Genomic DNA, 26611 nt, shown 5'->3' on the forward strand with positions numbered 1-26611 from the left:
CAGAGAAGCACACCATCCAGAAAACAACCAACCCTGTCACAAGGAGTTGACTTGAAGAATAACTCTAAGGTTAACTAACCAAATCAAAAGCAGACTTGCTTAATGAGTGAACAAGCGGGGAAATACAAGCGTCCATTTTTTTTTTATCAAGTCCAAACAAAATTACAAAGTCAGAAAAAGGATGAAACAAAATAGGCCACTTGTTTTTCAAGTAGCTTGATTTCAAGTTGAAAGATTCGTAACAGCATTTATGTTTTCAAATATGTTTGAAAACAGCATAACAGTTTTGAAAAAAATCAGCATTTTTCACTACAAACAAATTAATCAAGAAATGGTTAACCAGCTTTTGCAAGAAGGCACCATGGGAGTAGCATACCTTGAAATAAAACTATAGAGGAAATAAAGTACAGAGAAAAACACAGCACAAATAAAAGGCAAGGGTATCTTGAGGAAAGAAGTGTAACACTAAATTGAGTAGAGGGCAAAACATGAGATGTAGTTTCATAGAAAATCTGAGCTAGCTCCAGTTAAGCTTAACTTAGGATGCAGGAACTGTTTGCCATAGTAGCTGGTGAACTCCACCAGCATTAATTACTAAGGTGATCTGAGCCATTCTCCTGCCAGATCTTGAGCCAGCTTGAGAGGCTGGAAGCACCAGTCTGCAGTAGCATGTGTAAATATCCTAAGTGAACCAATAATCGGAAGCGGGAAATAAAGTGCAGAGCATAGATTTGGCTACAGTTCAATACTTCTGTGATTTTTTTTTTTATGTAACTTTAAAGAAAATGCAAGGGAAGGAAAAGAGAGTAGATGAGGAGGTATGACTATCTACCAAGGGTGTATTACGTGCTTTCTACAAATTATTTCAGAATCTAAGAGGGAGAAAGAAGGAAATTCAAATCAGCATGTTTAATACATTTATTCTAATTCAAATTTATTGAATGATTTTCAACTGTAAACAAGCTTGCATTTTAGGTTCCGTGTAAAATAAATCCCTTTGTAGTGCCAATATAAACATACATTTTCCCTTTGCCCTCAGTCAGCTGTGGCTTATGCATTAACAGGGACTTTCTGGTAGAAGCCTTTGTTCTTTTAGAGAGCCACTCCTCTGGGATTTAGGCTCCCTGGTTGGCCACTGTACAGAGCTCTCCTGATAAGACAGCAGGTGGATATGAACAGCAGCCAAAGTTAATAACCTGCTAAATCAGGGACAGGAAGGACAGTAGCAATTACATAGAAAACATTTTCATTGAAAGAGTATTTCTCCTTTGATACTTCAGAAATGAAAATTGATATTCATAGCCACATTCTACCTAAGGAATGGCCTGACCTAAAAAAGGTAATAAGAGTTTAGATATTCAGTGCCTTATGTTATCAGCAACCGTTTCTACCAGTGTAATTTTTGAGAGAACAATGAATGAAGGGTTCTGTTATAAATGTCTCTAGGTTTTTGTCTAATTTGATTTTTTTCAGCTTTAAGATATTTGTATTACTTTGCAAAGCGAGAGTCCCAGTAAGAAAGGGATGGAAAACTGGGCTCTGTTCCCCACTCTTTATGTACTCGGAAGCAATTCTTATATTTTCGCTTGTTTTTTTGTGAGACCTAAAACTGTCAAGCAATGAGGCATAAATTCCACTTTCTTGATAAAACCAGAGCTGTCGGGTTACTAAATGGTATTCACTTTTGTTTTAAATAAGAGAAATAAGCAAATATTAGATGAGAGTAATGTTACCTAAGACAAAATTCATTCACTTCTTCTACCCACAGGCATGAAAGTCCTTAACTTCAATAGGAGTGGGGTCACTCTAAGTATGGTTAATTGATGATGATGATCATTTTACTAATATCTGGGGTTTTTTCAGTTATTGGAAAGAAGTAGCATATTGTATTAAAAATACAGAATCTCAGTTGTCAGAACACTGAAGCTGTAAGTCAACTTGTCTTAACTTTGAATCTTTGCATGGTATTATTATTATTATTCAATGACATAAATTTGTTCCTGTCAGTAATAATTTTCATGATCCTGTAAAAAATATTTGAGAACGGAAAGTGTCGTTTAGGTTTTCATGTAATAAATCTAATCCTTTTCTTATTTCAGATTATCAAAACCATGTAGTCATCTCATTCTGAATTAGGTTTTAGAGTTACTGCCTAAATAATTAAAATCACAATTCGATATAGAGATGTCTGATCACTTTTTGACTCATAAGGGATCACACCTCTAGTGCTACAAAGGGTACTGAAAAAGGTCACATGAAACTGTATTTGTATATAGTTTATATACACACGTATAAAATTATTTGCAATTAAAAACTGCATTCAGATTTCCAGGATAGCTATTTTTTATAACTCTTTAATGTTTGCATTCATGATAAAAAAATCAGAGTAGAAAAGAGAAGACCTGCATTGTTGCTTCTTTCCTTATTGTAATTCTGTGTTGGTTGTAGTTTGAATGAACATTCCCTGTGTCTGACAGTAGGCTGGGACCACTTGAATGCATTGTGCCTGTCTTTGACAACAAAAGAATACCATTATTTCAGCCACGCTCTTAGGCATCTGACACACTAACTGAAACTTTGTTTTACACTGTACATTTCTTTCACTTAATTATTTTGAGGTTGATGATGGCAAATTCTCAGGTGCTTCATATGTATTAGCTCTGTGTTTCTCTGATTTTAAGCATGACAGTCCAGTATCAGTTCAATATTAGCCAGAGAGCAGCTAGAAAATGTAAACTGCATATTAGAAAAAAGTCATGAGAAAACCTGGCATTAAGAACATACATAGGATTATTTCTTCATTAGTAGTGAAAAATAACATCGTTATGCATAAAACCTCCTGGAGAGGGATGTTTGTTTCCTCATTTACCTAGGAAGTTCTTTTTAAACATCTATTTCAACTTCCTATTTGTAATTATAAGAGCTCAGTGAAAAACACATATACATTGGATAATGTAGGTGAGATGATGATACATTTTTTAGAACCATTACGTCTGTTTTAAATGGATAGGAGTTTAAATACTCAGACTACAAAGACAGGTTACTCTTGCTTGTTTCAGATTTTGTTGTCTTTGTTTGTGCAATATCCCTATAAAAACACCTATAAAATTCCTTCATTCTGATTTCACATGATTTTAAAAGATTTTTTCTGTCTGTATATACTTTAAAAGGGCAATAAAGACAAAACCACTGCAAGAATGTTCATGGATGTACATCAAGGCTGAATTCACTGCTGTTAGACCCTGTAGGCCAGTGTTGCATTTATTTAAACACTGATAAAGAGGCAAATACCAAATTTTTAAAAGTTAATTTCCACCTGCTAGTTTTTGTTTCCTCTGCTCTACAGATTGAGTGATTCAATGGTTTATTAATGGGCCCGGAACAGAAAACAACTCTCAGAATTCCCTAGAGTCATCTGAAAATTCAAGCCATTAACATAGTTCTCTACATCTCATGCATGGAAAACCAATGAGGCAATCCTAACATGCACACATAGTGCTAAACTTTTCTTTCTTTTTTCCAGCCTTGTAAATACTGAACTTTGAACATATGACTAGAAAATTCTATTGTCAAGATACTTATTTAAGAGCTTAGGAACCCATAATAAGTATAAAAATTCACAGAAATAAATAAATAAGGACTGTCAATACATCCAACTAAGAACTGAGGGGAAGAAAGAAGAAAATAAGTTCAAAACCAGACCAGTGAGTTTCTCTATTGCCTAAATGCTCCTTGAGCACCTTTAAGGTATTCATTTTCTGCACAGCTTACAATTGCAATTAGCGTGGAGCTAGTGAAAACTTAAAGTTCTCATTAGCTGTCACTCACAAAATTTTCCCTGAATTTAAATATTTTTTATCTATATATATATAAACCTATAAATTTATACATTTAAATAAAACATAGGTAGCTACGTAGCTAAACATAGCTAAATACAACATACGTAGCCTCAGGCATTAGCATCTCTGATTGGCCGAAGTCAGGAGGCTTGGCTCTGCACACCTACTTTAGGAAAGCTCACAGTGGCATTACGTAATGATTTCTTATCACAGGAAATTCAGGACTATATTCAAATTGTTTACACTTCAGTGAAAGAAATGCCTGCTTTTATTCAGTTTCCTTTGAAATGTTTCGTTACAGAAAAATGGGAATTCTGAGCATTGTTTTCAGTCTATTATGATATGTCAAGATTTCATTTATTTCTAATCTGATAATTTATGAAGATCAAAGGAAATCAGCGTCTTTTGTAGGCTTTGGGTTTTTTGCATAAACAATTTTGAATCTCTCTGGAAGAATCAATGAGCGTCTAAGCTTCCCCTTTTTAGCTTCTCTTGGCTGTTTAAATATTAATAGACAAGAGACTGACCTTCAGTCCTGCTGCTGAATCATGGAAGCTGGAAAGTGAAATCAGTACATCTTTGTGCTAATGATTAACTGATCACAGGTTGGAAAATTGTCAGTTCAATTTTCGTATTGCCAAACGCTTGATTTAATTTTTTCTGTGTTAAAATCGTTCCAGTTAGAACCTCAGTGTAGTAAGCAACTGTAAGCGCTTTGAAATCAGTTGTAGGACTTACTTAAAAATGTTCTTGAGCTGGGAGCTAAAAGTTCAGATCTACAAACACCGTTAGTCCAGTCCAGCTAAACTTCAGCACTTCTGCTGAAGTCGATGGGGCTACTTGTAGGCTCAAAGCTGAGCATATGCATGTTTCTCCTGAATAAGGTACTGCCGGGTTGTAAGAACTGAGATTTTTATTATTATTGCAGAGCGCTAACTAGCACTGGCTTTTTCTTCTTTGTTTCACAGAGATACGGATATGGTGGATGGGTACAGCTGGATCATCACTGCAAGGTTTGGGCTGTTTGGTGCTCTAACCTGATCTTGTATTGTCATCAGGAATACAAACTCACAGTAAATCTATTAAAAAGCAAAATGGCAATAAGATTAGCTATGTCTTTGATACAGATTTCTTTAGAGGTCTGTCTTCTGTGAAGTAGTATCACTCCAAGTCCTAATATACCTCAGTGGAACTTTTTGTTTGAGAGGTGAAACTCACATTCTTTTGTATGAACCAGTATCCATTTTTCATCATCATCTCATTTTAACACTTGGAATGGATAGCTCTAAGGAATTCTTTTCAATAAGATAGGTCAGTCTAAAGCAGATTACATGTAAGGTTTTTTTTAGTTAAATGCAGTCGTCTATATGAAAAGCAAAACCAAAAGGAACTGGTATTTTAATAAAAGTTAAAGAACTCAGATGTGAAAATGTCTTCACATCTGAGTGAAAGGGAAAGAGTAATTTCTGTAACTTCATGACAAGGAGAACAAGTAGCAGAACAATAAGGACAATCCGTAGATTTGTGTACCATTATGTAGAAAAGTAGGAGCCTGAGGTTTATTGGCAAGTAAAAGGCAGACTGGGCCTGATTTTACTTCACCTTTCTATCACCGTCCACTCTATTAACTTCACAAAGGCACTTCTGAGCTACATTAGTACAACTGGAACACCATGCCTCCAGGTGCCATGAGTCTATGCTAACCGTCCATCTGCGTTCAGAATCCATCCTGCTGGTACTGAAGTTAGCAGATACAACATGTATTTACTCTGAGGGGAGCAGAACTGGTTTCTTAAAGGCTTGATTCTGATCTCACTCAGAGTAGAGGAAATTGGCAGTAATTTCAGTGATATTCACAGGGACACAACAATGTAAAACTTCTGAAAGCAAGATCAAAATGTTGCAATTTATCTTTTGATAAGAGCATTAAAAAATTACCAGTATTAGTGCTTTTTTTACAGAAGGGCACAAGAACCTAAGAGAGGTAAGGCTGAAACGGCAAAATAGTTCCCTTTGTACATCGCTGTGTAGGTTAACTGTACCAGCTAGTTTTAAAGATGCTACCCCTGTTACCATATAACAACTTTGGCATTCAGATATCCCTGTCTACCTCAAACACTGTCAGAGGAAGCCATCTTCCTCCCGCGATCCGTCAGCTCCCCACTCCTAGGAATCTTTTGGAGAGCCTGTCACTGCAAATGGCATTGGCCTCTGGAAGGAGGGAGATTAGAAAGATGGCATTAAAAAGAGGTTTTGGGAGACCTCACTTCACTTTCCACCTCACTTCATATGTACCTGTCCTAACTTGAAAAACTTCATCTGTAATTGCCTACCACAGGAATGTTGTGAGTTGTACAGATACAGAAGGGATAAAAGCAATGCAAGGTATTAGCTAGATAATTAAGGAAAAAATACGAAGACAACAGAGGTTGGGTAGATAAAAGCAGAAGGAACAATGTGGATATAGTAAGCTGCAAGACAAAAGATGCAAAGTGAAGAGCGTGAATAGCTCAACAAAGAGTGTCAGCACATAACCCACCTAAAGCATGTGAAGAGTGCAAATAACTGGCTAAACCCAGCTGTGTTATATAATGGCGGGCTGCATACACAGTGTTTTACAAGGATTAATCTGTCTCTGTCTTCTGAAATTCAGACATGATCTCAATATAGGAATTCTGTACTGAAGACTAGAGTGATAAGTGATAGAAAAATTTAGTACTTAGCATTTTCAGGGTGACAGTGCTGCTCCCTGTCTGGGTGACCTTATGAAGAAAATAGTATCCAATCTTCTTCATTGTTTCTTTTTGTGACTAGGCTAATTCATTCTCTGTAGAGATTCAGCTTTTGTTGTCTTTAGAGAAGCAAGACTTGCATCTTCCAGGTAACCAAGGTATTTAAATATATAATGCCTGTTCATTTCAATGGAACTAGACATTCCCTCATCTCATTGTCACTTTGCAAAACCATATTTCTTTATGATTGTATATATGCATACATTAACTGAAAAAAGCTGATAAAATGGGTACAACACTGTGTCTATTTATTGCAACCTAATGATATACACACTTTTGTCATTCTATAACATGCAAGGCTATGCTGTCAAATGCCTAACAAGCATTTATGAAAAAGGACCACAGGATACGAAGGTTGGGACCAAGAATGAGGAGCAAACAAAGATTATGCTGAAATTTCAGATCTGAGTCTAAGCAGGCATAGGAGGAGAGAACAAGCCACCTGCTGAACCAAAGTGTGGATAGCACAGCTTCTGAGATACATGGTAGGTCCAGGAAGGGGAGAATTGTTGGAGACATTTTTAGCAACTTAGCTGTTTGTTACAGGTCTGATGCTAAAATTTCTTGCTAAAAATAGTTTGCAAAGGAACTTTGTAGCAAGTCAATAATAGCCTTATACACTCTGCAGAGAATTCTGTCTAGCCTACTTCTGTCTGAAAATGTTGCATGAAAAAAGTGCATGGCCAAAGAAAATCTTCTTCAGATATGTGGAGCTGGGGAAGTTAACTCTTAAGATTAAAAAAAAGCAAAAGCTTCTTGTATCATTCTGTGAAGAAGCATCAGGGTCAAACTGGAAGAAAATAATTACATGCATTTTTAAAGAAGTGCCATTTGGGATGTCACTGAGTAGTTTAGTGATGAGATAATTTTAAATGTAGCTTGCTGAACCAAATCAGCCTGCTGGACTTAATCTCTCTTAATTTCCACATAAATTAATTAAAGCCTTAAATATCAGATAATGTTTAGAATGGGATAGAATAGGAATAGAATAGAATAGAATAGAATAGAATAGAATAGAATAGAATAGAACAGAATAGAATAGAATAGAACAGAATAGAACAGAATAGAACAGAACAGAATAGAATAGCATAGCATAGCATAGCATAGCATAGCATAGAATGATAGAATTCTTCAGCTGTTCCCTTTGAAAATTGTGTTAACCTTGCACATAAAAATCTCGTGTCTTTTATGGGATTTGCAGCACTGCATCCATTACTTTGGAACCTGAAAAATTTTTTCCTGATCCATGTTTCATTCTTATTACTGTAAAAAACTCTGAGAATTGTTTCCCAGTTGAGGTGTCTGAGTAATTTCTCATTTTAAAAATATCAGGTGTGGATTAGTGACAGTGTCTAGAGACTGTAACAATATGACTCATTTTGCAGTCACAGTGTTGCTGGACCAGATCTTTCCATCGTTACATACACAAGCATGAATCTATTCAGATGATCATGTTTTGCCTTCCTGCATAATCAAGTTTGTTGTTGCCAACATACAATGCTGTGAGCTTCACCTTGACCTGTAGCATGTTCACAAAGAATCAGTTAATGCAAAAGAAAATAGCAAACTGTTCAACTAATTCTTCAATGAGAACAGCACATGGCTTATTAGAAACCTTTCCTATATTGCAAACCCTGTTGCAGCATTCAGAGAACAACTATTTATCTCACCATTTAGGTATGAGCACTGTCGAAGTTGCTAGTAAAATTACAGTCTATCTAATACTGTTTTAAGTATTAGCAGAAGAAAATATATTTGTGAGCAGGTCAGCTGCTATGCCTTAGCTGTGTCTGAGGAAAGAATTAAGTCGCCTGTGTTCACAGAAATACAGTAATCCAGTAAAGTCCACACGATCTATTCGTATGCGATGCGATGCTCAGTTCTACTCTGTCTTTTTCTTTGCTCACACCCCGAATATTTTTCTGTTTATTAGGCAATCTGCAGCAAAGCGCTGATCTTTTTTTAATGTGTTGGAGTGTATGGCTAGAGTAAACCTTTCTGTCGGGTTGGAAAATCGATTTTACAAGAACCTGAAGTATTTTACCAGAGGATCAGGAATATGTAGTTGTTATTACTGAATGTAGTATTTCAAGTAATTTTCACAACCTGTGATACAACTAACAAGTAACTTGACAGTTTGCCAAGGCAGCACAGTTAGATTTGTTGAAGAGAGCTTTAAAATATTCATTAGGGCAGTGTATTTGTGAATGATGTATGAAGTTAATAACAAATTCAAGGTTAAGAATAGTCTGACTTCTCAGAAGGAGGGGACAGAAACCCAGCTCTGCAAGAAGTAGTGAAATTTTATTAGTTATTTCTCTTTTAGCATACTAGTAGGGAATATTCTGATTTAACAAGATTTTTATTTAGAAAAATAGACAGGATCCTAAATAAACCGATTCTGTGAGGAAAAATAAAGTGGCCTTTGGAGAAAGAGAATTCCCTTTCCAGAAGTGTCAGAAGACTGCCCTGCACTTAGCTTCTGTTTACTGTGAAGTTGAAGGAACAGCTGCTGTGTTTTCTCATGTGGTTTTCAGTTTTCAACTGCAGATGCAGTGTGTTCTCTGTCCAATACATCTGCTGCATGACCGCCCTTACCCACCCCAAATACAGAGGGGCATGTGGGTCTTCTGCCTTTCATCCATTTCCATTTATCCCTATAGTAGCTTCAAGCAACCAAGAAATACTCAGGCCTTGCAAGTATTGGTGAATTATCTCTCATCAATTTGTGCAAGCGTAAGCCAACAGAAAGACTGTTTTGTCTGTCTTTGCAAGTCCATAGAAGCATGTGGATACCTACAACTGTAACAGACAATTTACTTTGCTTCATGTGATGACACTGTGCCTGCTCAACCTCTTTGGACAACTGACAAATCAACCAAAAACTAAGTTTAAAAAGGAAGTTTGCATGTGCATAGTTAAAGAAACAGTATTAAATTTCGTGACCTTGATAATACTTTTAACTTTGTAAGTTTGGGAATTGGTGGTATATGGGGAAGGTATTACACTAATTCAGGTAATGGTTTTATACTGCGTTTAGGTTTTGTTTGGGTTTTTTTTCCCCGAATACAAATTCTTCAATAATTCTTTTTTTCTCAAGGAGGAAATGTAATCTGAAGACAACATAATAGGTCTCCTTTTGTCTCAGTATCGCTGGTGGTATGAAACAACTGGACTGAAATTAAGACTTGCACAATTATTTCTGTAGTTACTGAAATCATTGTGATGCTATTGACCTTAAAAGAACACACACATACCCAAAGGGAAAATTTAGCACAGATTTAATTAGAACATTGTTTTGAGGTCAAAATTTGGTTTGAGGATAAACTTGCATTAAGGTACCTGATATCTTTTCCAAATAAATGTAGAGTGATATACATTGCAAAAGAAAGGGGATTTTTTTATTCTGAAGAATTAAATCTTAATGATAAATGACTATTTTATTAATGACTATTTTAAAATAGTCTTTGCTTAAAAATACCTACTGAATAAAAATAACAAGATTCTGTCACTGAATTTCTGTAGGGAGCACAATGTACTCAAGCAACTATAAATTAGCATGTACTACTTTGTCACATTTATAATATATGAAAATGTCATTTCACAGGGACAGGCAAAGATGATGAAGGATGGAAAGGTTTTTAGAGTTATTCAAGAGAACTGCTGGGATCCAGAAGTACGGATTAAAGAGATGGACTTATCAGGTACCTCCATAAAGGAATTGAAATCATCGTGTCTCGTTTAGAATAACAGCAACTTCTCTGTTAGTGCATCTGAAAGTGCTCAATAACAACATCAAAATTAAAAGGTTTAGCATACTGATTCATTAGATTAAATCTGTTGAAAGTCAGTGAAAACTGATATTCTTTATATTCAGACTCAAATGGGACATGTTCCCATAACTTTCCTCATTTTCAGTTGCGATTTAGTCCCCACATGGGCTTACTGATTTTGGTGGGATTGTTAATACAGTAAGGATCTAGTTGACATAAGCAAGGATAACTGACTGTGGACTTGAAAAGGCAACATACATTCCAGGTATAAAAGTGATTTACATAAAAGAGGAAGCCCTTTCATTTTTCTTCCAAGTGTTAAAAAGATGCTGTTTATTCAAGAGGATTTTTTGTATGTTTGTTTCCTTTTCTAATATTTTTTTCTGTTTAAATGTTGCGAGTTCATTCTATATTTTTGCTAGAGGACTCTGAGCCTAGAGAACTGGTACAATTACTTTCTCAGAAAAGAGGGGTTTCCTGATTTAGAAAGAAACTTAACCAGATGCCAAACTTGCAAATTTGTTTTCCATCGAGTTACTTACATGCCACTAAATAAGGTTTGTAAGATGGGAGACTGAGAATGAAAGGAAGGAAAGAATGAAGGAACTTTTAGTCTGATCAATTGTTTTTGTTAGTTCTTATTAACACTGTAATTCCAGATTACTTTTGTGAGAGAAATATTGTTACTAAAGATTATTTTTTCTTAACTTGAGGCCTGAATAATTCCCTACATCAGTTTCTCAGTAGACATAACTTGAATATCTTCTCCAACTTTTCATAAGGAATAAACATCTGAATTACTTCAAAGAGCAGATATTTTATAAGTAGCATCTTTATGATTATTGTTTCCTTCTCTCATGGGATAGCATGTTAGGAGATACTTTGGGTCATTCTCCTTATGGAGGTTTACTGCAACACGTAACATAGGCCAATTTAGGAACTCAAGGACTGGTGGACAATTTATGTAGACACAACTTAGATAGTTTTCAACTACCTCATTTTCACCCTACAGAAGCAGTATTTCAAACTCCAACCGTTAGACATTTAATGGGAATGCTAGAATGTCTTTGCAGCCTCTCCAAAATATGCTGCCTTGACTAGACTGTAATCATTCCCTGAGTTAGCTCAGAGATTTTGGGGATTACTATGTCATTCAGCCACAGTGTGGATCATAAATAGCCTTTGGGCATCTTTCCCTTTCAGGTATTTCCCCCAACACTAATGGCAAGTTTCTACAAAACAACTCTGCCCCGTGCATTTGCTGTAGAGAAAGGAAAAATGCAGGAGCAATTTTTTCAAATTCTTGCAACAGCTCACCAGAAAAGAAAACGTATCATAAAGCCAACACCACAATATTTCTCCACAAACTAAACAACTCACTTGGTTAAAAAAAAAAATCTAAAACTGTGTGTTACAGCACCATCTGGTGACTTTTGCCATAAAAATGGCCCCTTTTATTACAGCACTCCAGAGGTGCAGGCATCAGCCAATTAAGTGTAAAAAAAAAAGGGTCTTAGTGTCTTTCATTCTTACTGTTCTTCTAATGATAAAGACTACAGGCCACATTTACTCTTTTTCAGTTTACAAAGCTGTAGCTACTTAGTTCAAAGACTGTTTTCTGTAACACAGGCTGAGGTAGATTATACCCAAAAATTTAACCTCCAAACATGGCATAATTTTGGAACAAAGATGCAAGGAGTCTCCTAGCTGAACAAAACTAGTATCAGTCACTGTAAGGTATTGTTAACTCAGAGAGGTAACTTACAGCTTGGTTGCTAAAAGGCTTTGTTTGTGCAATGCCCAAGAAATCTTGCCAGTAATAAGAAATGGTAGCCAATGTACCAAAGAGGCTAAATTAGTTCTCATAATCATATGTCCTAGGTCTATTTGGTATACAAACCTGTGTCTTGACCCACTCAATAAAACAAGCTATCAAGGTAATTCAATAAAACAAGCTGTAAAGGTAATTAACATCAGAGTTCTGTGACACAGATCATCACAATTTTGTTGGGAGAAAACATTTCAGCTAATGCCTTTTCTTATTATTTTCTCCTTTGTAAAATCCTCTGAAGATGGTGTAAAGTAGAGGTTTTTCTGTGCTGATGATTCTTCCCTCTCAAGCTAGTGTCTAGGAATTTTCAGCTTGGAAATTTACCTTTAAGGTTTATGTTAAATTTGCTCAGAAGTGTAAAAATGGATTGAAACCACATACAGTGCTTATTGTGGAAAACATGGTGAATGTTCTCAAGCATAGTAATCAAGTGTCGGGTAGAATATTGGAGAATAGTACAACTTAGGCTGTACTTTAGTATATGTGTAATTTTGGAGATCTAATCCTTAACCCCGAACCATTGCTGCTGTAGATAATATTAATGAGATCTTGTAAGAGAGATGCCTGAGTCAGCTTCCCCTCTTGTTTCCTACTTAAAATACTGAGAAGGAAGATAAATCGTTTTGTTAAATATTCAAGTGCTTTGGCAAGGTCACTGTCTTAGAAGAAATTCTCCTAGGGTTTTTTCTGCCATCTTTTGCATTGGTAGTTTCATTACTAACAACCAAGTTAATTTTTTTAAAGCATGACAAAATGTGTGCATAAATATTACAATCAGACCTAAAATTAAAAAAAAAAACAAAAAACAAAAAACCAGTTTTGCCTGTAACTATTTAGTGAAGTCCTTATTGTTGTTTATTGTTTCTTCTGTTGTTAATCTGCTAGGTTTGTTGTGTTCATTCCTGTAGCCTGTCACACACAAAGTTATGGTATAGATTTGTGTTTGAACAGAAACCAAACAACATAGACTTAATTCTCTTTATTGCTAACATCAAAATTATTTCTAAAAACAGACAGATTTTCTTCTACTTAGTACCTCGGTAGTCCAGACACAGGATGAATGAAACCTAACACAATATAGCTTTGGGGAACACTGAGGAAAACATTGTTTAACAACCATTGTTAGCATAACATTGTTTATCTTTGAGCTGATTTACATATTTATTTATTTATTAAATATATATGATAAACATGACCCCAAAGTAAACTTGAGATCCTGTATTCTGTTGGTTTAATGTCACATTCATTTATGTGAGAGTAACATTAAATTGCTATTTTAATTAATTGTACACGTGCATAACAAATACTTCTAAAATCAAAATACTTAGTTTCACAAATAATCTAGTATGAGTATGAAAGTGTTATTTTTCTTTCTACTTAGCAAAAATATTCCAATTCTAATAAACTGATACACCACAAGATTTATTACCACGAACCTTAATTAGCAAAAAAAAAGATTCTATCCATGTCACTGTTAAATCGATCTTTCTTAGCATTAAGCTTTTACCATCTACCTTTAAAACCAAAGTTCTTTCTTATTTTTAGCATTTTACCAAAAAAAAAGGAAACATTAATAACTGCTTTTTCTTACTCAGGAGTCACGGTCCAAGTTCTTTCCACAGTCCCTGTCATGTTCAGCTACTGGGTATGTTCCTACTAGCATATTTTGTAATTTATATGTTACAAAATTTTTAAAAAATACTCACTAGAGCACTGAAGTAAATGGGGAATTGTTCTGCTGTGAAAAACAAAAGACAAAAAAATAGTCCCGGTATCAGAAGATCCAGCAGGGTGTCCTGGCAAAGCTCCGCTCTAGAGTACACTCAGTAAGAAAGAATGAGAACAACAGAATTTCTTCTGGGGACCTTATGGGGGTAGCTGGAAACAGGGAGAGAATTAACACAGCATGAATCCAAGGTTAGCAGGTAGACGTATATGTACAGATTCCATGAAAGCTAGACATCAATCAGTATTTTCTCATGAAAAAAAGAAGTAAAAGATATATTTGTGGTCTTGTTCCACTTTCTTTTAAATGTGGCATGGGATTCATTGACCTAGAATGCCTTGAATCTTAAAATTCAGTAGCAAATTTAAATGAATATGGTCCCTGCATGGTGATCTTGAATGCATCAAAGGAATAAAAACAGTTTGAGAAGATAAATCACAGCAAGATGCTGTTCTAAATACATTCTCAATTTGACTATTTAGCTATGTGTACAAGTCGAGTTGTTAGATGTAAACAGATATGCTACATTAAAAATCATTGCGTTAAGCCCACATAAGTCGTACCACTGATCTTCAGGATTTCTTGTTGGGTGACTTATCTTTAAAATTTTATTCTGGTATTTATGGGAATATTTTCCATTAAATATGTATTAGGGGGAAAAACAGGAAACTGATTGTATGGATATTGTAGATCCCTTATTAGAATTATGACTGTTATCTCTTTCTAAATGTTAGAGAGGTTTGCTCAAGTTTTCTCTGTAGAATTCTCATGCTCCAGCATCTCACATTTCTTATTTTTATCTCTTCATCTCCAATAATAGGAGAGTAAATATTCATTGCTGTGTTTAAAAATTATATGCTGAGGTTTTTGCATTGGGATAAACAAAAACAGAGGACTGGTTTACACAAAAGACCAGATACTTAAGCGCATCAGCAGCCTGGGCTTTATTGCACTTATCCTGAGCAGTAAAGGCAACAGCAGTTGATAAAATATTCAAAACAAGAAGCAGAACTGCACCCAGAGGTTTTAATTTAGCCCTACTGGTGTCTAGCTATTCAGAACTGTAAAGTAAATTTTAGGTTCAATCCCTGTCTCTGAATTGTTTGCTGTGACATTTATCCAATGTCTTCCAAAGGAGATAACATTTGAGAACTATATTTTAATGTACTATTCTGCTTAATATCTTACCAGGCCAAACCTCAGGATACTTTAGATCTAGCCCAGATATTAAATAATGACTTAGCTGCTACAGTAAGAAAGTACCCCAAGAGGTTTATTGGCTTGGGGATGTTACCTTTGCAAGCGCCAGACTTGGCTGTGAAGGAAATGCATCGCTGCGTGAATGAACTTGGATTTCCTGGAGTACAGATAGGATCTCATGTCAACGAATGGGACCTGAATGCACCAGAACTGTACGATATTTATGCTGTGAGTAGATGTTTCTTTCCTTATTTGGGGGAATTCTGTGATATGAAATTCTGTCTAAAAATATCTTGGGACATAATTCAGTCATCAACTAGATTTATAGATATATTAAAACAACTGAGCCTTCTAATCTGCTCAGTGATCAGAGAGATTCAGCTTTAATTATATACGATAATTCATAATAGGATATAATGACAATAATACAATATAAAACATTCTGAAACATACTTTATAATAACGAATAACAAAATCTTTTTGTGATATGAGTTCCCACTGTAGAGTTGCCTTCTTGGTTTGTGAGGATAAGTGCAGTATCAAACAAAGCATTTCTCCACAGTTTGCTTTTGGGTTCAAGTTACTGTATCCAATCCTATTGAGATAATTGATAAAACTCCCTGAGATTTTCAGAGATACCTGTAGAGCCAAAGTACCATACAGAATTATGCAAATGGGACCAAAAGTTCCAAACTGAATGTACTGGTTCATTTTATAAAATGAATTTATAGCCTTAAATAGCCTGAGGTCCAGATGAGGATGGCCATTTGTTTAAATTATGGGGTTTAATCAATGTACATTCTGTGTCTGTTTCACAGGTTGTTATAGCTGTCAGCTTGAAATTGATCCATGGAGGTTATTTTTCAGAATGCTCAATGTATTCAAGAATCCTGTTAGTGCAGCATCCAGACTATTTGTTTTCATGGTCATGCACAATCCGTTATCAGCTTCCAGTCTTGGAGATGCACACATTCACAGACTCACAGCATGGCTGAGGTTGGGAGGGACCTCTGGAGGTCATCTGGTCCAACCTCCTGCTCAAGCAGGGCCACCTAGAGCCAGATGCCCAGGACCATGCCCAGATGGCTTTTGAATATCTCCAAGGATGGAGACTCCACAACCTCTCTGGGCAACCTGTGCCAGTGCTCGGTCACCGTCACAGTAAAAAAGTGTTTCCTGATGTTCAGAGGGAACCTCCTGTGTTTCAGTTTGTGCCCATTGCCTCTGGTCCTCTAACGGGGCACCACAGAAAGGAGGCTGCCTCCCTCTTCTTTACACCCTCCCTTCAGGTGTTTATATACATTCTCTTCTCGGGGCTAAACAGTCCCAGCTCTCTCAGTGTTTCCTTATAGGAGAGATGCTCCAGTCCCTTCATCATCTTTGGACTCTCTCCAGTAGCTCCATGTCTCTCTTGTACTGAGATCCCTCTCTTGTACTGGGATCTCTCTTTTATGCTGTACATCCTTCAGCTTATGTTTAACACGTGTAGGAAGTAACCTCTATCACTTTTAGAAATATCCCTGGATAATAAAGATTGTGAAATTAAGCCATATATGATAATGAACTTTATCAATCTACCAAGCCAATTATTGAATTGCTATTTTTAGTTTACAAATGTAGATGGCAATTACTCCCTACAATCCAAAAGTTGCAGCTTTATTTATGCATGTATGGGTAAATAAACCCAAATTTTTCAAATGTGTGATAATCTCCTTAGCAACAAAAGGAGGTCCAGAAATACATCTGACAAAACGAAGCTGTTAAATCCTGGTTAAGCATATGAATGACTCTGATGACTATATATTTAAAAGTAAGAACACAGTTAAATTACTCAGTCAGAATCAGCATCCTATATTGTTCTTCTTTTTTCCTTTCCAAAGATGTCAGTAGTTTTGGAAAAATTAATATACTTGAGTGGAGATGGATTATTGATCAGAATACAGCTAGATTTTGAACTCTTCAGGTAGATTAGGAATAGTTTTAACTTTTTTTTAAGCCAGGCAGAGGGTCAAAGGGGACAAATGTAGTGCAACAGCAATGAAAATTCCTGAATGCAGCTGGAACAATTCTGCAAAACCATCCTAAAATGATTCTGTAAAACATTATGAGAATTCATCCTCATATGCGTAATGAAACCAAAAGAATGCTGGTTTGAACCGAGTTTTATACTGCAGGATGGCTGACAAACACAGCTAAAAAAGCATTTTTGTACCGCATTAATCTGAGGAACACTTGCCTTACTAAAAAGATATTATCATCAGTGTTTCCAATCCTATAGTCTCAAAAAGAACTTTGAAACTGAATGAGGACTTCAAGATATGGCCCAGAGGAGTAAATATAACCAGCTATTGCTTATAGTTCTTACTTCTGGGCCTATTTTCATTACTAGTACTCATGCTCAGTACAATTTTGCAGGTAATCTTTAGAGCATGGCTAAGAACTAAGAGGCATTTTGGTATGATTAGTCAAGATTTAGATTTTTTCTTTTTGCTGCAGGCTGCTGAACAATTAAATTGCTGTCTCTTTGTGCATCCCTGGGACATGCAGATAGATGGAAGGATGTCCAAATATTGGTTTCCCTGGCTAATAGGTGAGTGTATATTTACTTTGCTTAATCTACATTTATGAACTGTCACTGGATTATGCCCAGATGATTGTTGCAAAGGTACTAGTACAGACAAAAACTACATGATTTTTCTATCAATCTGGTTTTTAAATCAAGTACTATGATTAAATGCTGCATAAATTTAGCAGTTATTTGTTTTTAAGCTTGTTTAGTTTGTCTAACTTTTAAATACGTAGAATTAAAATTATTCAGACTAGCAATGGAATGTAGTATTCTCTTTTGTCCTAAATACAAAGAGCAGATGACTAGGGAAACGTGAATTGTCTCTGAAATAAGCTCCTCAAAAATAACATGAGTAAATGAAGGAGTAGGCAAAACCAAACATTACTTGCTAGAATTTCTTGGATTCTTTCCTAGAAATAGGTTGATCAGAGAGGAAATAAATCTAAGTTCATATCAACTATAGTTGAAACAACATGTACTTTGAAAGCTCCCCATAGATGTAGGGAATTATCTAGTTTCTGGGTTTTTTCCCCATCTGCTAGGTAAATCAGAACAACACTGAATAACAGGAGATAGGTTATACTGCTACCTAGAAGCAGTATAGACCTGATTCCACCCTCACTTATTCTGTTTCGCGTTGTTTTCTTTTGCATGGTTTTGCACTGCCTCCAATAGAGGTGTTCTGAAAAACATACACAATATACATATAATATACGTTCTGCAATATACACCAGAAAATCTTAGTGTCCCAATCACCACTGCATTACCTTAAAACAATATAAATTAGTCTTAATCAGAGCAGGCTCAACAACACAGATTTAAAAAGGGACTAAAATGATTGCATTTACTTAACAAAGTATAATTAAAAGATTTTCCTACTAAGCCTAGTAAGGCTTTGCATCTGAGTGTGTGGTAAAACATTAATGAAAGACAACCTTTTGAGCTGGATAGGTATTGTTTCCCCCGTAGGTGAGGGGAACTCAAGTTTCTAATTTCAAGCTGGATGTCTGAAGTTAGGTGCCTAAATGGCATGATAGTCTAAATATGTTAGGTGTGCTCAGAAAATGAGGTCTGATGTAAGAACCTAAATTGCTATTATGTTCCTAACACTGGGCATCCAAGTTACCCAGTGGCAAAGAGAGAGAGGTTATTTCTAAACTGTAGGAACTGGCACCCTGTCATAACTGAACCCCAAATCTGTGTTGAAATACCCACCAACATATCTGCCCCACTTTCCATGCAGAAGAAACCCAGAAGCACAGGTGAGAAGAGAACCTGGCGTATTCCAGACTTGTCTTTGAGCTAGGATAACTGGGGAATCGAGCCTGTACCGTGCAGTTCAGGACATACCCAACCTGCCTGTCAGCTGTCCTAGTGGTGTAGGATAAAAACTGGCCTTAGAATTCAGATCTTAGCTTCCAGTCCTGTGTCCTTATTTCAGTTAATTAATGTTCAGCTCTGTGTTCCTCTAATAGAAATAATGCGTAACCTTTGGCAGCTGCTCTGTAACTATTATTTTTTCAGTAGACTCAGGCTAATTGAAGAAAAGGAAGATAACATTTAAAACTCAAATGGGAAAATAAAAAATAAAACTCGCATATCATAAAGCTTTTTGTGTTCTTAGGCATGCCAGCAGAAACAACCATAGCCATTTGCTCCATGATTATGGGAGGAATTTTTGAAAAATTTCCGAAGCTGAAAGTTTGCTTTGCACACGGAGGTAAGTAATACACCATGTGAAACACCTGTGCTTTAGTTGAGCATGGTACAATTGTATTTTCTGGTATGCCAGCTAATAGGGCTACGACTGTAAGCCTGCCACCAGCTGAGTACTATTACCCCAAAGGAGATAATCTGCCAGATCGGCTGCTTGTATGAACACTCTCTAGCCTGTTTCAGCCAGTATTTGAACTGTTATAATGGCCTTTAAGGGAAACGAGGAGGGAGGGGAGAGAGGAGATGGTTTGGGGAAAGGGATACAGAAGCAGCAGGAGGAATTTGGGCATCACAGTAGTGAAGTGGGGAAGACACTGAAAGAAGCTAATGAAGGTGAAGGAATAAAAAATTGCTGGTGTAGAGCACTCTCTTTCCGAATAGCTGACAGTAAAACTTAGGGATCTCTGTTGATAACGTGGCTTTTTTTCCTCCTGCGTATTTTCAGCTTCTGTTACTAAAAATTTCTTCTGCAGGTGGAGCTTTTCCATACACAGTGGGGCGAATCTCCCATGGGTTCAACATGCGCCCTGATTTGTGTGCAGTGGATAATAAGGTGGATCCAAGAAAATACCTTGGTTCATTTTACACAGACTCTCTTGTCCATGATCGTCATGCACTAAGGCTGCTAACAAGTGTAATAGGAGAGGTGAGTTTTAATGCTTCCAGAAGCAGGTGAGTCATTCTTTATTTAATTCTGTATGAAACAGCAAAAGGAGAAGAGAAGAAGAAAGCAGGAAGAAGACAGCAAAATCTCCCAGTAAAATCAGAACCTGAGCTATTACAAACTGATGGGCTTCTGCCATGTCGATAATGTTTTTACTGTATGGAGTTAGTGAGATGGTGGTTTTAATCCAGGAAATCATGCACCGTGAACCTTAGTTCAGTGAGGCTAGTTCCTTGTGTAAGGCTGTTCAGGATGGGACTGCAAGCAAAGACTGCTTCATTTGGAGCCTCGTTTTCAAATGGCTTGCTTAATTTTCAGATTTAAGTGTATACTTGAAGAAATCAAGTTGTATTTCCACTTGGGAAGTCATAGGCAGAAAAAAGTCAATAATAAAGAACACTTTTGTGAGCATCCTGGGAAGCATATTAAACATCATGGGTTTGCAAAAATATTTTAGTTGTTAGAGCAGAGAGTAAAGCAACCTGTTTAAATCAGTTACAGCATGGGACAGAAAAACCCCAAAACATTCAAATAATTCCTTCTCATTAGTAAATGCTCAGGAAGGGGCTGAAGATGGCATCACTTGTGCCAGCTTCCAGTGGATCACTACAAATCTGAATGTTTTCTTTCTCTTTACAGAAAAGATACTGTTGATTTCTCAGTTTCATCTCTACCAGTCTGAGCAGGTTACTGCAATAAATCTGTACTAGAACTGGTACAGAAGTGAGTTGCCTAGGCCAGCCAAAAATAATATGTTGAACTATTGCTTTCTTTATTGTGGCACTCAACCATTTGAAGTTTCAAGGGGTCTCAACCCTTTGAAATCTGTGTGTTTTCAGTCTATGCTGCACAGTAAATCTGTAGCTTGAGACTGGACTTCTGCCTGCAGCTCCCCTACAGTACTTGTGCCTTTTAGGAAAACTTTGCATTTGAAGATTCATGAAAAATTCAACAATGTGACAGCACAACTATAGCTTGAAACAATACTATAGAAAGTTTTTGTAAAGTGTATGGGTATGTACACATACAATAACACTACAGCTCTAAGGAGAAGAGAGAGCATACCTCTTTCTTAAATCCACCATGAACCAGAATAGATTTATGGCAGGAGCCCCATAAAATGTGCAAAGAAACTGCCACACAGCCTAGTTCCGCTAGAAACAAGTAAGATAAAACCCAGGTCAGTTTCCTTGTCAAAAGATCTGCTAATAAGCTGTTAGTGTTAGAAAGTTCTAATTAGAAAGTACCCACATCAGTGGGTATCAACTTGGGTGGCATTTGCTAAGTTCTTGCCCTACATATAGACACGTTGTAGCATTTTTTTTTGGCGGTGCTAGGCCTAGTGAACACTGATGGAGACATCTCTGGGTCAGGGATGAAGTTTTAGGCACCGGATGGGTTACTAACAGAATACTAGGGCTCCAGCCCAATACTGATTTCTGTTAATTTCTGTTACCAACCTCTAAACAGTAAATATATCATGGTCAACAGCCCAGGGCTTTTTACTATGCATTACCTTTTGAATCTAACTGTAGCCTACAGTAATCAAGTGGCTTTAAGTAGTTTTTACAATAGATTTAAAAATTTTACCAGATGTGTTGTGCACTTCCATTTTACAAGATGCCCAAAGGCTTATAGAGTAACAGTTCAGCACTTGCCTTCAGTTATCTCCTTTTCTGAGAAGTCTCCTCAAATCTAGACCACGTTCATCCTAAGTATATTCTCGTTCTACATGCAGTTATAGTATAGCAGGGATGAGTCTAGCTCTTGAATTTTAAATTGGCGTGTTTAGGTGGTCAGATTCCTTTTATTATTGCCAAGGAGACAAGATCACTCGCTTGTTTCTTTTTTTTTTTTTCCATTTTAAAATGTGAGTAGACATGTTTTGCCATTGTTAGAAAGACGTTGGTAAATTAGCCATGCTGTGTGACTCAGCATGGCTGAGACCCACAGACTTTTTTTCTGGGCTGATTCTGGTTTTAAGCTGAACTACAGATGTCAAGAGCAAAGCAGGACAGAAAGTACAACAGGATGTTTAATCTATTGCTGACAACTTTTTTTTTTCTGTTTTAACTTGTATAGAATGCAAGTCTCATAGCAGTTCTGCTTTAGAGTAACAAGTTAGCTTTGCATCTCAAGGCTGCTCTAAGCCATGGCTGTTGTGGGAAAGCTGCTGCCTTTGCACCACACTTGAACTAGCTTTTCCACCTTTCTTCCTAAGAAGCAACACAGAGACTCTGGCCCTTAATCATGATTAGTCTTTGCAACTGAAATTTAGTTGTTTGAGGAGAGAGAGGTTATGGGTTCTAATTCGATAATCTAAGTCACTCAGCAATAGCCTCTCTGATGTCTTGTTTATTTTGTCAACAGACTTCTGAAATTAAGTTTCTTAATGCAATAAATTTCACCAGTGTACTACATGGGATGTTGGTGTCTCCTTTAATTCTCCTCTGAGTATTTTGAGCTCAAGCAATGTGACATCAGGTGGAACTACAATGCTGAAAAGTCACGAGTCAGATCCCAAAAACTTAAATGCTTTTAACGCTCCAGAGAATTTGGAAAAAAAGTACGTTTTCTTTCTCTTTTTCCTAGCCTAAAGCATCTTATCCTTGACAAAAACCATTCGCATCACATTTTCAAGCTTTACTTTATAACCATGAAGATTGAAAAGTTCCCTCTATTTTCCAGTGAAAGCTGATATTCTTACATAATACCATTCCAAGAGTCAAATGCTTAAAAAAATGCCAAACATCTCAGTGTTTTCAATGCAGTCATGTGTTGGCAGAATAAGAAATATAAGATGAATAAATGCTGGGCTAAAAACAATGTGATTGGGTCTTGAGGATGACACTGTAACTTTACGAGCTGAAGGTTTGAAATAGGACAGCTCTCTAGAGCATAGCTAAGAGCTGTGCAGGAGGGGCAGCAGTGTGTGTGAAGATGTGCTTAGACATGGCTTCAGGTCCTTAGGGAACAGCCGTTAACCTGGCATCAGAACGTGGTGTGTTGGCTTTGAGCTTGTGAATATTAAAATCCAGTGACAGCTGTGATGAGTCACGTGCATTTAACTTCATCCCTTCTTAGTTTTGGGTGCAGGTTAATTGGAGCCTATCCCAGTTAAAGGAAGCAGAAGTACGCATTTCTGAGAAAGAATTTTGTAAGACTGCAAAATTGCTGCAGTCCTTCACTCCCCCCATGGTGAGGTAGCATGAAGTGAATGTAAATAAAGACAAAATCCCTAATGATGCTGGCTATAAAAAGTGAAGAACTGGGTTGACAGGGGATTAAATGATTCAGCGTATCTCTGCAAAAACTTCCCCACGGTGATTCCTCAAGAGCCATCACCCAAAGGTAAAACATTCTCTGGCCAGAAGTTGGAGCTAAACTGGCTATAGCAATCTGGCCTTTTTTTGAGATGTGTCCTGATAGTAGGAAAGAAGGTGAGATTCAAGGCAAATACAATTTTTCACTAATATAAGAGGACAAACTCAGCCTTGATGCTCCTTGAGATTCATTTTAAGATTCAGGTCCCTATTACTGTGAAAAAAGTTCTGTTGAGTAGAAGGGTCCATTGAGATTAATCGTTAGCCAGATGTACCTTTCTAAAAGGAGAGATACACTAATTAAGGTATTGAGCTGTAAGTCCTCTAGGGAAAACTGACTTTGTTGATATCCTTTGGAATAATATAATAATACATCTATTATGCTAGGAGTATTATTTATCTGCAGAGACTTCAGAGGACTCCTCTGAGACTGGTTGCTAAGGTCAGGTATTGCAATCCCCATTTTATAGATGGGTACAAAACTGAAGCTCAAAGAGTATAAATGAATAGCCTAATATCACCAGTAGCAGTACAATAATGCTGATTCTAAATTTTTCTTATTAATTTACAGCTGATTAATAGATTACATGATTAGCTGCGAAACCCTTTAAGTTAGAGAGAAAGAAAAATATAATTGAAATAATATATATATTATTCCAATGCAGGGGGCAGGGGGGGATTTCTTTCTGCTTTGGTATATAGGAGATGTAAACAAGAATGTACAAACCTTCCTGACTTACTTAACCTCGACTAACAAACAGCTGGCCAAATACTGGGTTTCCTTCTCCTTTACTTAGAAATCCATTTTCTCATGTAAAGCTAGTATGTTTATTGGTTGGGCTTTTTTTTTTAATATATATATATATGGCATACATTTGTTTTTCATATCTGAAGAAAATGTCTTGGTATCAGATTGAATATTATACATAAAAGAATGTATTTAGCTGCTTAAACATACAGGCATCCAAGTATGTTTTGTTTAATCTACGCTCAGAACTTGATTTAGTATGCAGAGGAGTATAAATTCTCCTATTCTAATCTTATGGCAAGACTTCTATAATGAATTAGGACACAACAATATAGGACAGAACAATAGAATGTGTATCTTCTGTTTGGATTTCGCATAAGGTTTGTGTAGGTTCTTTCAGAGACTCGGGGGTGACATCTACTGGAGGTAAAAAAAAAATCTAAAAGGCAGCATTTGACGAATAAGAAAAAGGAATCATTTCATAAAATAACTGCAATATGTTTTCTTCACCCTATTTCAGTATTGGTAACTCAGTTCAAATATTATAACAAGTGCCCCAAATTCATGAGCTTGACTTCAAATTCATGAGACATTCAAAATCATATATTTTTAATGAAAACTGTGTTTTTCAAATATTCATGTCTCCAGGAGATGAAGCTTAAAGGAAAATAGACTTTTGATAAAATCGGGAGAGTTGCCAGTATGCACTATACAAGGTAGATAAAATGGGGAAATATCATCCCAGTGTGAAAATGAGCCTACAACAATGTGGACCTATTGAGGATCTGCCTATTTCTTTTCATCTCTGATAACAGGAATGATGCATACAGCTTTTTATTGAATTTTCTTTTCACTGTCTTGCTTTCAGAAACAAAGCATATCATGTCGCTCATACTCTCAGATACGTGTTTCAAACGCACAGCTAATATCCAATCCCAGTTAAAGACAATGACATTTAAAAAAATTGTAGACTTCCAAAAATATGTGAAATTTTGTAAATGAGATTTTGGGGTTTTGTTATCTGAAGCTGAATACTAGTTAAATTAAATTAAATACTTTTTTTTTTTTTTGTTTAAATGTTTGTAGTAATTCTACATTGTACCATGCTTCAAGTATTATCACGTTGCAATTATTACAGCTTTTAAAGTATCACACAAAAGATAATTCTGATTGCTTTGTATTTTTTATTACACATTCTTATCACATATATAAAATTTCAAGTTTGTGTGTGTCTGTGTGTGTCTCTGTGTGTGTGTAGGTAGTCAAGAATTTCAAATTCAAGAATCCAAATCCAAGCATCTCCTCTGAGTTTGATGGAGAGCTTCCTGAGATTCTTAAAGAAATGTGTCAAAAGCTCCCATACTCTTTTTGAACTGCACACAACAGTGCAGAGCATGCAATGAACATGAAAAAGAACCAAAAAGTAAGTCAAGAAACAGAAGGAAGAATTCTGTGTACCCTTTATTGGCCACTGAATTATGGCAACACCTCACCAAGATTAATCATTGCATTTTAGGCAGACTGCTTGCAGAAGCAGCACAAGTAGTGTAGGAGAACAATAGATGCCTTTCTGTTACATTTCAAACCAGCACCACAGTACAGAAAATCAATCTGAGTAGGAAATTACCATTTCTATTGTATTCACCTGGGCGATACACACTCATTCCCATGGGCCTGGGATTTGCATTTTGAACTTTCTGGGTGTCAGAATAAAAATACACCAAACTTTAGTTAGACACCGCAAAACCAAGAAATAACCTGTACTTTTTTCAAACTTAAATTCACCCAATCAACTCGAGTCATTGTTTTCAAGCTCTGGTTTTTTTCCTAATGAAAGCTGGAACCCAAAGATTGTGTTCATACTCACTTTTGTAATTAATCAGTCCAATATATACATGTCATTTCCTCTGGTTTATTATAAATTCCAGAAAGCATGTGCAACCATATTTTTTAATGTTACTACAAAATGTACATGTTTTTTTTTATACCAGGACAAAGTTATTTTGGGGACAGATTACCCTTTTCCACTTGGGGAACTGGAACCTGGAAAATTGATTGATTCAATGGAAGATTTTGACAATAAATTGAAGGTATGATCTTTACATTTGGGGTTTTTTCCCTCCTTTTTAAGCCTCTGGTTTTAGACCTGAAATAAAACACTGAAAAATCGGTGTGGTACACTGATTTCTGCAAAGACTGGAAGAGGCCCTTTAGTCTCTTTGCAGCAGTATTAAAGCATAAGTAAAACCATTTGAGTAAAATATAAGTTAAGCACACACAAACATATATATGTGTTTTGCTTTTACAGGATAAACTCAAGGCTGGCAATGCTCTGGAGTTTTTGGGTCTTAGCAGAAAACAATTTGAATAATTATGAAGATATTAAAGAGACCAAATGTCGTGGTTTAACCCCAGCTGGCAACTAAGCCC

The 26611-nt window shown here is 36.3% G+C and overlaps 1 protein-coding gene across 1 annotated transcript; it reads left to right on the forward strand.

Moving 5' to 3' along the window:
- Positions 1-1282: 1282 nt before the first annotated feature.
- On the forward strand, positions 1283-26552 carry ACMSD (aminocarboxymuconate semialdehyde decarboxylase; the record flags this gene model as incomplete). Its single annotated transcript, XM_082314752.1, has 10 exons — positions 1283-1339; positions 4808-4852; positions 10239-10335; positions 13831-13880; positions 15153-15389; positions 17658-17751; positions 19355-19450; positions 19920-20092; positions 26173-26271; positions 26490-26552. The coding sequence occupies 10 exons, from the start codon at positions 1283-1285 to the stop codon at positions 26550-26552; spliced, it is 1011 nt and encodes a 336-aa protein (XP_082170878.1).
- Between the last annotated feature and the right edge of the window lie 59 nt (positions 26553-26611).

The sequence above is a fragment of the Platalea leucorodia genome (genome assembly GCF_965183815.1).
Source record: "Platalea leucorodia genome assembly, chromosome: 5".
In the NCBI taxonomy this organism is placed as follows: Eukaryota; Metazoa; Chordata; class Aves; order Pelecaniformes; family Threskiornithidae; genus Platalea; species Platalea leucorodia.